The 14,689-nt window shown below is 42.1% G+C and overlaps 1 protein-coding gene across 1 annotated transcript; it reads left to right on the forward strand.

Moving 5' to 3' along the window:
- The first annotated feature begins 6,201 nt into the window (after window positions 1–6,201).
- On the forward strand, window positions 6,202–14,028 carry asb2a.2 (ankyrin repeat and SOCS box containing 2a, tandem duplicate 2). Its single transcript, XM_079887320.1, has 10 exons — window positions 6,202–9,616; window positions 9,820–10,050; window positions 10,170–10,274; window positions 10,702–10,871; window positions 10,955–11,110; window positions 11,199–11,444; window positions 11,531–11,702; window positions 12,294–12,864; window positions 13,104–13,257; window positions 13,375–14,028. The coding sequence occupies exons 2-10, from the start codon at window positions 9,827–9,829 to the stop codon at window positions 13,500–13,502; spliced, it is 1,926 nt and encodes a 641-aa protein (XP_079743446.1). The 5' UTR covers window positions 6,202–9,616; window positions 9,820–9,826; the 3' UTR covers window positions 13,503–14,028.
- The last annotated feature ends 661 nt before the right edge of the window (window positions 14,029–14,689 follow it).

Here is a 14,689-nt window from a genome sequence, read left to right on the forward strand (position 1 = left end):
AAATAACTGTTTATTGTACAAACATTAAGGATGGTATTGGCACAATTTCAACTGTAGTAAGTCATTTTGGTTAGTATTCCTTTGGAACATGAAAAAAACAAACAAAAAAAAACAACATGTATTATTGTATTTTTTTCCTGAAAATAGTTGTTTACTGTAAATGCATGAAGGGAGGTATTGGCAAAATGTCACCAGTAGTAAGTCAGTCTTTAAGTCTTACCAATACAATCAAGCTTTGGAATTAGAACATGTCCAATTTTAAATTATAAAAGTCATTTTAATTAATACAAATTATACCTTTAACCACTTGGTGGAATTTGCAGATGTTCCCTTTGGCATCATGCGTCTTGGAAGCACGTCAAAGCATTCTCGAGTATAAATGTGCAGCTATTATTCACCTAGGTGATTTTGAATTCATAATTCATGTCGATATACAATTGTCGTGGTATTGCTATCTTTGTAAGACTGCCCACCCTATAGAACAGTGGCACGGAAACTAACTTTACAGCTCTCCGAGAGCCCCCTAGTGGTCGGGAGCATTTATGTGTTGTGTTGTGGCTTGATTTCATTGTGTTGTGGCTTATTTCCGTTGTGTTGTGGCTTGATCCCTTTGTGTTGTGGCTTGATTTCATTGTGTTGTGGCTTGATTTCGTTGTGTTGTGGCTTGTTTTCGTTGTGTTGTGAACTTGTTTGCTTTGCTACTGGGCCACCGTACATATTACTACACAAAACGTCTCGGTTACGTATGTAACCCTCGTTCCCTGAGGAGGGAACAGAGATGTTACGTCAGTGAATGACGAAATGGGGGTTACGCTTAGAAGCCTATCACCTTCGAGTTTTAGAAAACGAGCCAATGGCATGAAAATGCCTTGGGTCTGCGGAATTTGCATGCTGCGACTCCACCCCACCGCGTGGGTATAAAAGGAGGAGCGGTGGCAATCTCGCATTATGTTTCCTCGCTGTGGAGCCGAGACTGAACTCCAGGCAATTCCAGCGGTTTTGGGAGAGGGACGTAATCGAGACGTTCCCTTTCGTTCAGTCACTGCGAGTTACGTCAGTGAATGATGAAATGGGGGTCCCAATGCAATCACGCCACATCGGCTGTCATCCAGTGCCCTGCACAAGACTGAGCTCCCTGTCGTGAGACTAGCACGGACGAAGGGAAATACACATGTGGGGGTCACCCAACGGGGGAACCATGCACATGGAACACCTAGCCAATCACAAGGGCTGAGCAACCGGGCAGCACTCTGGTGACGGCATCATAAGTGTAGGAGGAACTCAGGGTCTTGGAGGAAGAACTCATCTGAGTGAAATAGCGCACGCATCCAGTCCATGGAGTGGAATGGCGCAGCAAGCGATGACACCGAGCGGGTCCTATTACGGGCCACTAGTGGCGAGTACATGAGAGGACACTGGCTCCACTCAAAGATTATAGAATCTCGCGAATGTGTTGGGTGTCGCCTGCAGCTCTGCAGATGTCTGTCAGCGAGGCACCATGTGCGAGAGCCCAAGAGGAAGCCACACTCCAAGTGGAGTGAGCCTACACACCAAGGGGGCATGGTCGACCTTGCGCCTGGTAAGCCAAGACAATGGCGTCCACTATCCAATGAGACAACCTTTGCTTGGAGAGAGTCTTTCCCTTCAGCTTCCCACCATAACAGACAAAGAGCTGGTCTGAGGTCCTGAAACACTGCATTCTGTCTACGTAAGCACGGAGGGTCTGTCAGCCAAGGCTGGGTCTGCCTCCTCCGAGGGCAGCGCTTGCAGGTTCACCAGCTGATCTCTGAACGGAGTGATGGGAACCTTGGGCACGTATCCAGGCCGGGGTCTCAGGTTCACGTGAGGATGGAGGGAGACAGCCTTCGCTCCAACCCCTCTTGAAGGAAGGAAAGCACCACACTGATGGGGCATTTTCTGGGAGAAGAGCACCAGGTGACGAAGAGGTTCCACTTCAACGCATAGGCATGTCTCGTGGACAAGCATCTAGCAGAAGTGATGGTAGCCACCACCGGAGGTGGTAGGGTACTCAAACCTGCCTCGTCTCATCCAGAAGCCACACAGGTTCCATAGATCGGGACGAGGGTGCCATAGGGTGCCCCGTCTCTGGGAAAGGAGGTCCTTCCTCAGAGGAATTGGCCAGGGAGGTGCTGTCGTAAGGAGTACCGTATTTTCCGGACTATAAGTCGCTCCGGAGTATAAGTCGCATCAGTCAAAAAATGCGTCATGAAGAGGAAAAAAACATATATAAGTCGCACTGGACTATAAGTCGCATTTATTTAGAAATTAATTTCACAAAATCCAAGACCAAGAACAGACATTTAATCTGGAAAGGCAAGTTATTCAACTACACAGAACAACAGGCTGAATAACGTTAGGTGTCCGGTATGTTAACGTAACACATTAACAGTTATTCAGCTACACGATAGCATTAAGAACATATACCTGGGAGGCTGAATAGGCTAAATTTAACATAAGCCAGCGAGCCCAACAAGCAAGTTACCAATAAACAAGTTCACCAAGCTCCCGCGATCTCATTCCACATCATTTTCTTCATCCTTGGTGTCGCTTTTGAACAACTCCGCCAACTAGAGCGCCCTCTCACGGCTGTAGACGGTAATGTTTTCTCTTGGTTCATCTCAGTCTGAATTAATTTTGATATATAAGTCGCACCTGAATATAAGGACCAGCCAAACTATGAAAAAAAGTGCGACTTATAGTCCGGAAAATACGGTACTAGTTCAGAGAACCAGGTCCGGGTGGGCCAATGAGACGCAACCAATATGACCTGCTCCTTGTCCTCTCTGATCTTGCACAGAGTCCATGCAAGAAGGCTAACTGGGGGAAACGCATACTTGTGGAGGCCCCGCGGCCAGCTGAGCGCCAGTGCATCCGTGCCGAGTGTGCCCTTGGTCAGGGAGTAAAACAGGCTGCAATGGGAAGAGTCATGGGAGGCAAACAGATCTACCTGTGCGTCGCCAAACTGTTCCCAAATCAGCTGAACCAACTAGGGAGTTTCCATTCCCCAGGAAGTGGCTGAAACCGTGAGAGCTCGTCGGCTTCACGGTTCAACTCTCCTGGGATGTGAATGGCTCATACCGCCAGCAACTCGAGACAATTGACATGCCAAAGGCGCTGGGGTCCTGTCCAGGAGCCCACGGCAGCAGGTCCATTGCACATGGCACCCCAACCCGTGGTGGAGGCATCTGTTGACACAACAACATGCCTGGAAAGTTGTTCTAAGGGCACACCGGCCTGTAGAAAGCTGAGGTTCGTCCACGGGTTGAAGGTCTGATGGCAGGCCGGAGTAACTGGTACTCGGAGCGTGCCCGGTTGCCATGCCCACCTCGGGACTCGTTTGCGAAGCCACTGCTGAAGCGGTCTCATATGAAGCAATCCGAGCGGCGTGACTGCAGCTGCGGATGCCATATGCCCCAGGAGCCTCTGAAATAACTTCAGTGGAATCGCACTCTTGCCCTCGAACTGTCTCAGGCAAGTCAGCAGAGACTGCGTGAGCTCGCTCGTAAGCTGCGCACACATGGCGACCGAGTTGATTTCCATACTGAGTAAAGAGATCCTCTGCACTGGGGAAAGTTTGCTCTTTTCCCAGTTGACCTGAAGACCCAGACGGGCAAGGTGCCGGAGCATCAGGTCCCTGTGTTCACAAACCTAGTCTCGAGAGTGAGCCAGAATCAGCTAGTCGTCGAGATAGTTCAGGATATAAACCCCGTGTTGCCAGAGTGGCACAAGGGCTGCCTTGACGAGTTTCGTGAAGACGTGAAGAGGAGACAGGGCTAACCCGAATGGGAGAACCGTGTACTGGTATGCCTGCCCCTCAAAAGCAAACCGTAGAAACGGTCTGTGTCGAGGAAGAAGGAAAAAATGAAAGTATGTGTCCTTCAGGTCGACCGCTACAAACCAATCCAACGGATGAACGCATTTGAAAATGCGTTTCGCTGTCAACATCTTGAACGGAAGCCTGTGAAGGGATCGGTTTAAGACGCGCAGGTCCAGGATTGGCCGTAACCCACTGGTCTTCTTGGGTACAATGAAGTGGGGGCTGTAGAAGCCGGACTTCATTTCGGCTGGAGGGACAGTCTCGATCGCACCCTTCGCCAGTAGGTTGGTGACCTTCACACGCATGACAGGGGCATTGCCACCGACCATGGTGTAACGGACTCCCCAGAAGCGGGGAGGAGACCGTGCAAATTAGATTGCGTAGCCGAGCCTGATGGTTCTCGCGACCCAGCGGGACAGGTTGGGAAGCTCTAACCAAGCTCCCAAGAACTGAACCAGCGGGGTCATGCAAACCACAGATGTACCCTCGATGGGGCAGCGAGGCGGAATGACCGTCCCAGACATTTGAGGCATAGCGTCCCGGTGTGGGGGCGCGGTCATTTGCCGCGTCCTGACAGAGGAGGCCAGGGAAGGACCAGCGTTCCACAGGGGGCCTGCTCTGCCAGGGGTCTGGCGACAGAGGGGGACGAGAGTGGCGAGGCTCGTGAGCAGCGCGCACTGTCATCCGAAAGCTCTGGGGGCTCAGAGATGGGTGTGTCAGTTCTTTCTTTAACCACAATAAGGTTCTGCCCGCTGAGGGGTGAGCAGCGGGGGGTGGAGAACAAAAGATTCTCCCCCAGCCCTCCACCGCGGGAAGGAGTGGTCCTGCTACCATCTCCTGAAAAGAACTGATTGTCATCTCTGAGCAGCCTGTCTCAGGAGCGCCGTTTGGCAGGCTGCGGGGCTGGAGCGGGCTGGGGCGCCTTCCTGCGGCCACCTCCATGGCACAGCCCAGGGCGCCTTCCTGCATGTCCCTGAGCATCTGTGCCTGATAAACCTGCAGGATGGCGAAGGCGGTAGAGGAAAAACTCTGCAGAGTGCTGAAGCACCCAGGGAGAAACACACGACTGGCAGATCACTGCACAGATCAGCAGGCAGTGTGAACTCGCTGGAATTCGCTGTCACACCAACACCTGGAGAGTAGCTCGTCTCGAAGAGTGAACAACTCAGAATGGCTTGTAGGAGTGAAGAGAACTCTTGGCTCCGAAGCAAAAACATAATGCGAGATTGCCACAGCTCCTCCTTTTATACCCACGCGGTGGGGCGGAGTCGCGGCATGCTCGTTTTCTAAAACTGATAGGCTTCTAACCGAAACCCCCATTTCGTCATTCACTGATGTAACTCTTAGTGACTGAACGAAAGGGAACTACACATTTAACCGTATGGATTAAAGTAATGCAATATCATTGCAATTCGTTGTTGCAAAGGATGGGAAGTTTGCTGTTAGGCTCAAAATTGAGTCTGTAAAATGTCTACTGAATTATCATTGTAGAACTCATGCCGGAGTCTGGTTATTTAAAGGGTAACTAAACTCCACTGGGCTCTGCCCACTTTTCCAGCATTTTTCAAATATTGCCAGTTGGTGGAGTCAGGCTCTGACCAGGGGTTTATTTACCCTTTAAAGTCTCCCTGTAGTCAATAATTTTATCCTCATCTTTGATCACCAAAATTACATATTTAAACGTTAAAAATGATTCATGCCTTAAAATAGCTTTAATGTAACTCTACACCCTTGCTTCCTTTTGTAAATGCAGATTTATTAATATGCAAATTAGCCCCGCCTCCACTCATTCACTCCAGCTCAGAGATCCACTCGTCAACAAACGGTGGTGGAAACACATTGGTATTTCTAATAATTAATATGATTAGCCTTTTTCTTAGCTACATTATCAAACAGCTAATAATGTGTTACAAACCATGTTTCTGTTCGTCATCTCATAGTCAGACAGCTGTCTTCTAAAAATCTGCATCTTAGAAACGATTTGAACAACTCAGAACATCAGTGGAGAAAGGCATAGAGTTCCTCATAACGTCGTAATATACATCATATACAAATTCAGTTGCTAACTGTACCCGATTTTTCATACAAACAAAAATATATAACCATGGGGTCTTCCCCTGCTTCGCAGTTAATGATATTCCAAAGCCCACCGGCACGTTGGCATGAGTTCCAAGGTAATTTGTGACATCAAAAACAACAGCGATTGTTTTTGAGACTGTCTGTAGTTCATTGCAGTTTTAAGGAGAAAATACTCAGCAATGGCGTTGACTTATGAATTTGCACATGGTTTGTCTTAAAGTATATAAAAAACACTATAGACATGTAAAGTACTTTAAAAACTTGATTTTCACCACAGGGGGCCTTTAACAGATCTATTTATAAGCACATGTTGCTACAAGTAAATGTGAAGGAAATAAATGTTACTTTGACCTCCAGTGATCTTCACTATACTTAATATCCCTCTTGGATAACAGGTCATATCAGGCCAGCTGGAAAGGGTAAGTCTCCCTACCTCTGGGATCCCAAAGAATCCAGGCATCCTCCCCCTGACCTAAGTTTCTCATATCACTGCTAGACTGACAAGTCAACTGTACATAATCCTCTCAACATGTGCTGTCTCAGATATCTGAATGTCTCTCTGAATATATCAAACTAAATGTCCAGTCATGACTTCACGATATGTCTGGGCTTCTCTTACGTCTAGCAAAGGAAGGTCCTCACTGATAATCAGTGACTCGAATTATTCATCCAAGATTAATAAAATGTTATTGTAAATGAAAAATGCATGGCAAACATTATTTTACTGCATAACCTATATTGTAAATAGTGTAAATGTGGAGTTGTTGTTAAGGAGCTATTTCTACCTGAATTACTTTAGTCGGTTGATTCTCTCAGGTTGATTTTGTCTTTTTAAATATATTTTTGACTTCAATAAATCCAATATTTAGTTTAGTTTAGTTATATGAAAAAGCTTGCTTATTATACGAGGAGTTCTGTAATGATTTGTACTGCTAGTTATTTTTTTAAATAAAGGTATAATTTTAGAGGTATATTTAAAGGTATAGTTCACCCAAAAAATAAAAATTCTGTCATCATTTACTCACCCTCATGTTGTTCCACACCTATATGAGTTTCTTTAAATCTGTTGAACACAAAAGAAGATATTTTGAAGAATGTTGGTAACCAGACATTTGAACCGTCAACTGTCTGGTTACCAGGGGGGCAGGGTTTCATATTATTTTGACGTTTCCACGGGCGCCGCTATTGGCTAGCAGACCATCACCTGCTGTTAGCATCCCATTGACTCCCATTCATTTTGGCGTCACTTTGACAGCGAATAACTTTACATCTGAGGCGTTTAAAGACTCCATTTATCCATTATTTATTTCTAAAGAAACACGAAAATGTATAAAAGGCTCCATTACCTTGTATCTTAGGTTATGGCCAGAAGCAGTTTTTGTAAAAAATAGGCTAACGATTGCGTCATAACCACGCGACTCTCTGTCGCACAGTTGAGAAATTACCGTATGGACAGGAGGAGAAGCTTGCGCGCAATCGGGGGGACGTGGAGGCAAAATGACAAAGTAATTAATCAGAATACTTAGCAAAAGTTAATCCTGCTCCTAGCTCATGGACACCTCCTACTCACGCTCTCCATCTCTGCAAGATTCGGAAGGGAATGATTGAGATTTCGGAAGAAGACAGACGGGTTGCTCACGTCACATCTACGTTGTCAAGCTCAGTTTGAGTCTGCGCAGTACGCTCGACCATCAGGAAGTAAGTGCTTCTAATTGACTTCACTTGTCTCCGTTGAATCAAATGGGGTCGCTGTGTCCAGTTTATATACTGTCTATGCTGGTTACCAACATTTTTGAACAGAAGAAGAAAGAAACTCATACAGGTTTTGAACAACATGAGGGTGTGTAAATGATGACAGCATTTTGTGTGAACTATCACTTTAATCTTACAGGTAAAGATTTGGATGTTAGACATATTTTAACCACATGGTGGTGCCAATGTACTGTACAATGTTGTTTCAACCCATGTTTGGGTCAAATATGGACAAATCCAAACGTTGGTTGAAATTTTTAAATTTCATTTTTAAACCAAACGATTGGGTTTGTCCATATTTGACCAAACCATGGGTTGAAACAACCCAGCATTTTTTAGAGTGAATACGTTTATTTCAATCATTTATAAATTCAAAATAGTCATCCTATTTTGAACGAATAAATTAATTATTGAATTAATAATAATGCGCTTTTCACAATACATATCGTTTCAAAGCAGCTTTAAAGAAAATGCATGTGTCTACATTACAATTTAGAGTGATATGTTACAAGAGGTGGCTGTAATTTCAGAAATGTATTGGCCTATACAAATCACGCAGTTAGCTAGTATAATTTAAGGCAGAAACAATGAGCTCTTTGAAGGAATTATTACGAGTTGTGGACATTATGATTACAAATAAGGAAAATTTAGCATTGGTGCATGTTGATTCAGAGTTTGCGTCATCTAAAGTCCTCGCAAGAGTTGGCGGCGTCTCTTCACAGGTGTTGGGTCATCTGAAGTTTTCGTAAGAGGCTGGATCCAAACTGGAGCTGACGTACACTCTAGTTACCTCGGGATGGGCATCCTGAGATAAAAAAGAAAAGCAAATGGAAAATAATTAGCGTAGCTGCTGTTCATAACATTAAGCAAAGATAATCATGTGCATTTGATCTGATATAACTGGAGTACAAGGTTACACAGTAAACAAATACTGAATGTGTTAACCTCACAGGTCTAGTGAGTTAAAGGATAAAACTTTGAGACATAATACAGTGAAAAGCAGTTGCATACATGCAGACTATTCTTGCTGCCTTAAGTAATGGCTTAACATCAATAATTTTGAATTCCACCAATATATAGACAGAACTGCATGTTTGGGTCAAAAGATGATCAGAAATATGGTTTATAAGCATTATATCTACCTTGAGATTTCATTACTTGCACTGTTTTGAAGCTGATACCTTCATTGCCACACCACTACAGATTAAAACGCATGAGTCATGTAATAGAACAGGAGGTGAGTGTCCATCTGAGCTGTTTACAAAGTCACAGAGAGGTTTCCTGCACATTCAAGCATTCAGAGACAGCTGTCTCTGAAAATAGGGTCACTCAAGCATAGAGCACATACTGATATCTACGCATGAAGAAATGTGACAGTACATTTGTAATTAATGCATGTAGAAAGCTGTATAGTGGTCATCATAGGACACAATGTAAATCTTTACAGCACAGTTTATTATAGAGTATAATTTTCAAATACAGTGTACAAATAAAAACAGCCATTATTTCACATAAGCAGGAAACACATTTATATATAATCAGTCATATTATATTCCTGTTTTTGCACATTTAACTAGGCTACTGAATGAAGTCCAGTGCTGCAAAGTTTGATTTATAGCAAATTTATTCAATTTGTGGTTAAATGTTATTTCCTAGTTCAGGGAAAAGGTGATTTTACCAGTTTCAAATCAAAGTAAACCAGTCCAATAGTTCTTCTGCTCTTCCCGTTTCTTGGCCCATAAGCAAAGAAGATCATGTCACATCTAGGCCAGATATGATATAATGAATCACATGCAAGCCAGGCAGATATATTTATAAGATTTTCAGTTTTGTTTACATCATGACGTAAAATCAGACTCTTCATAAAGCAAGCAGCAGCAACTGCCGTACAGAAGAAGGAGGAGAACCACATGCACACATTAATAATTGTTGATATTCTGCAGAAAGGTAGGTGGACTTCTTAATGATTATAGTAATGAATTATAATGTTGATGTTAGGACTTATGAAACCAAAGATTTAAGGTTTTTATTTTTTTATTAACCTGGTATTTTTAAGCTAATTTGTCTTGACAGTTTGATTGATTAGAACTAGGCCTACAATATTTGAATGTTTTTCGGGGTTAAAATTTCTGAGCATTTTACTATCACAGGTGCAAAATGGCAGCAGCCATGGCTGTTCCAAGGACAATAAATGAAGACCTAGAGGACTACAGTGCGTATGCACACTTGTCTGAAGAACAGCTGCTACAGATAGCTATTGAACGAAGTCTAGCCGATACAAATTTAACTCCACGGCAGAATCGACAACTGTATGCCCACACAGAGCCAGCTGTCCCTACACAACAACCACAATTTCACCCTAACTCAGCAAACCCACCCAGGTGATTTTTTATTTTATTTTTCATCTTGTTATGCACAACTATGCTTCAAGTAAACAATCACATACAAAAAATCACTCTTACGTCTCTATAATGAAACTTTATTGCTGCCCTCCTTTCAGTGAGAGTATGCGTACACAAGATCGTTTCTTCAGTAAGGACAAAGACAAGGTGATTGCCTGGACAAGGCACAATGGACACCTGCAGGTCACTGTGGAGAATGTGAAGTGAGTGGCAGGAAAGATCTCATTCAATTTGTGTGTGTGCTGTTGTTCCGATTAGCAGCGACCTATTACTGATATTAAGACCAACAGCACAATTTCAAGTGCAATGCTGCTTTTGTACAACAGTTCAATTAGCAGGTTAATATTGAGTAACTTACATTTCAGACACAATATTTCCCATTAATTTGTTCATCATTGCTTTTCCAAAATGCTTAAATGAATGGCACACTGTATTGTTTCCTTCATGAATTAATCATTGTTTTTGAACTAATTGTTTGAATGAATGACTCACTTGTTGCCACCTACTGGCGCAACGTTGTAACTTACAAAAATAGGTCAATAGTGATAATAGCAATATCATGCTCATGGATTAATCTCATCCATTGAGATAACAGTCCTATTCTTAAGATTCTCTTATTTGTTCTTTCAGTGATATAGACCCTTTTCTCTCAGCCATTTGGAGAGGAGATGCAATGGCTGTACAAGAAATCATTAATTCCAAATCTAAAAATATCAATGAACCCAATCTAGACGGCTGGATACCGCTTCATGAGTCTGCATACTATGGCCATATCGAGTGCCTCAAGATTTTGCTCAAAGGTGATGAATGAATCAATTCGGATTCATGTCCAGTCCAGAATCGCATTCTTCAAAATCACAGTTGTATCCCATCTCTCCCACAGCCAGACCAGATACAATCAACAAACAAACAAACACAAGACAGACACCGCTCATTCTGGCAGTGGGTCGCAAACATGTTTCTTGTGTATTGCACCTCTTAGAGCAAGGAGCTGATCCTAACATTGCAGATAACCAGTGGGAGACACCACTGCACAAAGGTAAACATATGTTTAGCATGATATCTCTCAACAACTGCACAAATGACCAGAAAGAGGTATGAACCATCACTGTTGATTTTTTTTACAGCATGTGAGAGACCTAATGAAGAGATTGTGGAGCTTCTTTTGAGATTTGGAGCTTCACCAACCAAAACCTGTATTCAAGGTGGTACTCCACTACATGAAGCAGTGAGGAACAAGAAGTTAGAGATTTGTAAGATATTGGTACAAGCAGGGGCAAAGCTGTGGGCCAAAAATGTTTATGGCATTGACAGCCTGTTTACAGCTGCTCAGTGTGATGCTGTCGACGTGCTTAACTTCCTAATTTGTAAAGGTAAGAATTTTTGTAAGGTAAGACAAGAGATAAAATCTATTACTTACTTTAATCTAGTAGCATTAACCAAGTTACCTGTTCTTTAGGAGGTAATATTAATACCCAGGCAAATGATCATGCAACTGCATTGTTTGAGGCTTCTAAGAATGGCCATGATGAAGTTGTTGAGATCCTCTTGAAGAAAAGAGCTGATGTTAACAAAGCCAACAAAGCTGGATTACTTCCTATTCATATTGCAGCAAAGAATGGTCATGAGAGGTTAGTAAGCCTACTACACTATATAAGTAGATCCCATATTTTTCTTTATTACACATAGCTCTTGAGATTACGTAAATTTGATTGGTTCTGATTGAAAGCTCCAAATCTGATTGGTGGAGCTTTCTTTGCAGAATCATGCTATGTTCAATGTTCAATCAATGTAGTTTTTCACCAGGAATTCCACTGCTGAACATGGCTGTTTGACAAAAATAAGTTGAAATAATGTGAACTGATGACTTTAACAAATATACCATTGATTAATAGCCTTGGAGCTCATAGTAGGTCTGTCTTTCAAAATGTATAATTCTTCATTAAAAATCTAAAGTCCCCTATATGGAGAAAATAAATGGGATTTTTTACTTCTGGAACCCAACTGCACTCTATAGTATCCTCACTCACCATTGTCCGCAGCAATATAAAAGTCCACTCATCAGTAACTGGCTCTACTTCCGTGTCTCTCCTATCACGCCATAGACTCATGCTCATTTCATACAAACTTAACTGGCATCTCAGTTATTGATTATATTGAAAATGACCTTGAAGAATTTTATTCATGAAGAAATAAATACCTCTCTTTCTCATCTTCCTCAGCATTGTTGCCATACTAATCTCAAGAACTAACATGGCCAAAGTGAAATACTCCGGCATCAGTCCTCTTCATCTTGCTGCAGAAAGTAACAGAGATGATGTTCTAGAAACGTTGATTGAGGGAGGATATGACGTCAATGCCACGCTGTCAGATGACTGGTCAAAAATGCATGAAGATCGTCGCAGCACGGCTCTGTACTCGGCTGTGGCAAACATGAACATTGAGGCAGCTACTATGCTGTTAGAAGCAGGTGCTAACCCCAACCTGGACATTTTCAACACCCTGCTAGTGGCTGTGAGGAAGGGAAGTATGGAAATGGTGGCCTTACTGGTACAGCATGGTGCTAATGTCAATGCCCTACTGCCAACTCATCCCACCAACTTCCCAGCGGTTTTGGCTTTCTGTATGAGGCACATGTTGATGATGAAGTATCTACTGGACAATGGCTGCGATGCACTATCATGTTTTAATTGTAAATATGGCAGTAATCCTCATCCCCCCATAAAACTAAGACGGAATGGACATGAAAGAGTATATTGTTTGAATGACGAACCATCAGATTACTGTGTACAGGTGCAGATGATTTCACTGTTTTTAAAAAAAAAAAAAAAAATGTTTTACACATTTTTAAAACATTTAGAATAAAACTGTCTGTAAGTTTATATAATTGTTTCATTATATTTTATAAAATAAAATATAAAATAAAATATAGAATTTAATCGTATTATTATATTTATTACACTCTATATTCAATTGTATAATTTTACTATTTTCTGTAAAATCAAATAAATTTTATTTTAATTTTTTTACAGTTTTGTGAGATAATCTCTCCTCCCTCAGTCAGCGAATTGGCGGGACCCATGATAAACATGTTTCTTGACTATGTGGGTCATGTTAAACTCTGCTCTAGAATAACTGAGTACCTAGACAGCTACAAAGAATGGGCCCATATTAAAGAAAAATCAGGTAAGAAAGTCTTTCTAATTTCTTCATTTGCAGAATCTAAAATTATTGATGTGCAATTAAATACATTTTTCAAATAATTGGAACTAAAAATGAAAAACTGAAACCTCTCTATTTCAGTTCTTCCTTGCACACTGATGCATCTGTGCAGACTCAAGATTCGTCAGCGAATGGGAATCACCAGACTGAGGCGAATCAAATCTCTTCCTCTACCAGGGAGACTAATCAAGTTTTTGAGTTATGAATGAGAATCATTTGAGGATATCCTGTGATGAACGTCACACCAATCTGAATTGTTTACAGAACTTGCTGATTTGAATTCTTTTGTTACAGACATGGGGTAATCACAGATTTAAAAACTTGAGACCTGAAAATAGACACCATTTAGCATAATTACTTTATTTGTACAGAATTCTCAATACATGTTTGTACATGTAAATAGAATAATATTAAAATGTAAATAGGATACATACAGTTTAAAAAGTCAGAACTAGCACACAAGCAAAGGCAGTATATGAAGGGCTGGATTTCTAGCAATATGTAATTTTATTTGCATAACCAAATTTACTTGCACTTTAAGGCTTTTTATAATGTGACTATAAGTGGATATTTCTGGCCTTTAATCTGTTGTAAACACAATGAAATATTATGTGATGTTTTCTTATTCTGCTTTAATATCATGAAGATGTACTGTACACAGTGTAGGTATTGTACATTTGTTTTGTAAATTAGTTAACATTGATGTAACCTGTCATATTATAGAGCTTTGTGTAACTCTGCAGTATTCCTGTACGTTTGTGGTGTTCCCTTTCAATATTGGTCTCTCAACATTGCGTCAGAACTGACGCTATAGGGAAACACATTTCTCCAAGAAATACTGAAGCCTGATTGGAACAACGCTGTTGCATTGCAATGGCCTCAAGAGCACGAATCAGGGGTGGGATCACTCCCTATGTAAGATGGTGCAGAATGACATCTCCTTAGAATCATTCTCCTCCACACAACGCAAGTCAGAAGCCTTTCTTTTTCGCCGTCAAGTCATTGATTCAAGTGGATGACGCTTCTTCACCGTTCCCTATTCAGCGTTTCAGCTAGAACTCAAAAAGATTTGCAACGCCTGTATGGGATCCATCGAGCTCCCGGGCGGACATGAGCTGTCGTATACAAACAGCCTCAGCCTCCATGGGATCATGACGCATTACTGTATAAACACTAAGCCACTGTTTTCAGTAATGTATTGTAGTGCTGTCTATACTAACCGGCCAGCACTCCCACCACTCAGTGACTTCATATCGTATACATCAACTGTGCCGTTGTATCGATTAGGACCTGTAGTGTTGCTTACATTCCCATTATGAATGCTGATGCTGCTGCCATTCAGTTGCTTTTTATGATCAATCCCCGGCTGTACCACTGCTTTTATAAGGTGTATGGT

Source organism: Squalius cephalus (assembly GCF_949319135.1).
Source record: "Squalius cephalus genome assembly, chromosome: 12".
NCBI classification, from domain to species: Eukaryota; Metazoa; Chordata; class Actinopteri; order Cypriniformes; family Leuciscidae; genus Squalius; species Squalius cephalus.

Excerpts from the sequence above, each read along its gene's own strand:
- asb2a.2 (XM_079887320.1), top strand. The coding sequence starts at position 9,827 with ATGGCAGCAGCCATGGCTGTTCCAAGGACAATAAATGAAGACCTAGAG. Across the intron at positions 10,275-10,701 it reads GTCACTGTGGAGAATGTGAA|TGATATAGACCCTTTTCTCT; the intron begins GTGAGTGGCAGG and ends TTGTTCTTTCAG. Across the intron at positions 11,445-11,530 it reads TAACTTCCTAATTTGTAAAG|GAGGTAATATTAATACCCAG; the intron begins GTAAGAATTTTT and ends CCTGTTCTTTAG.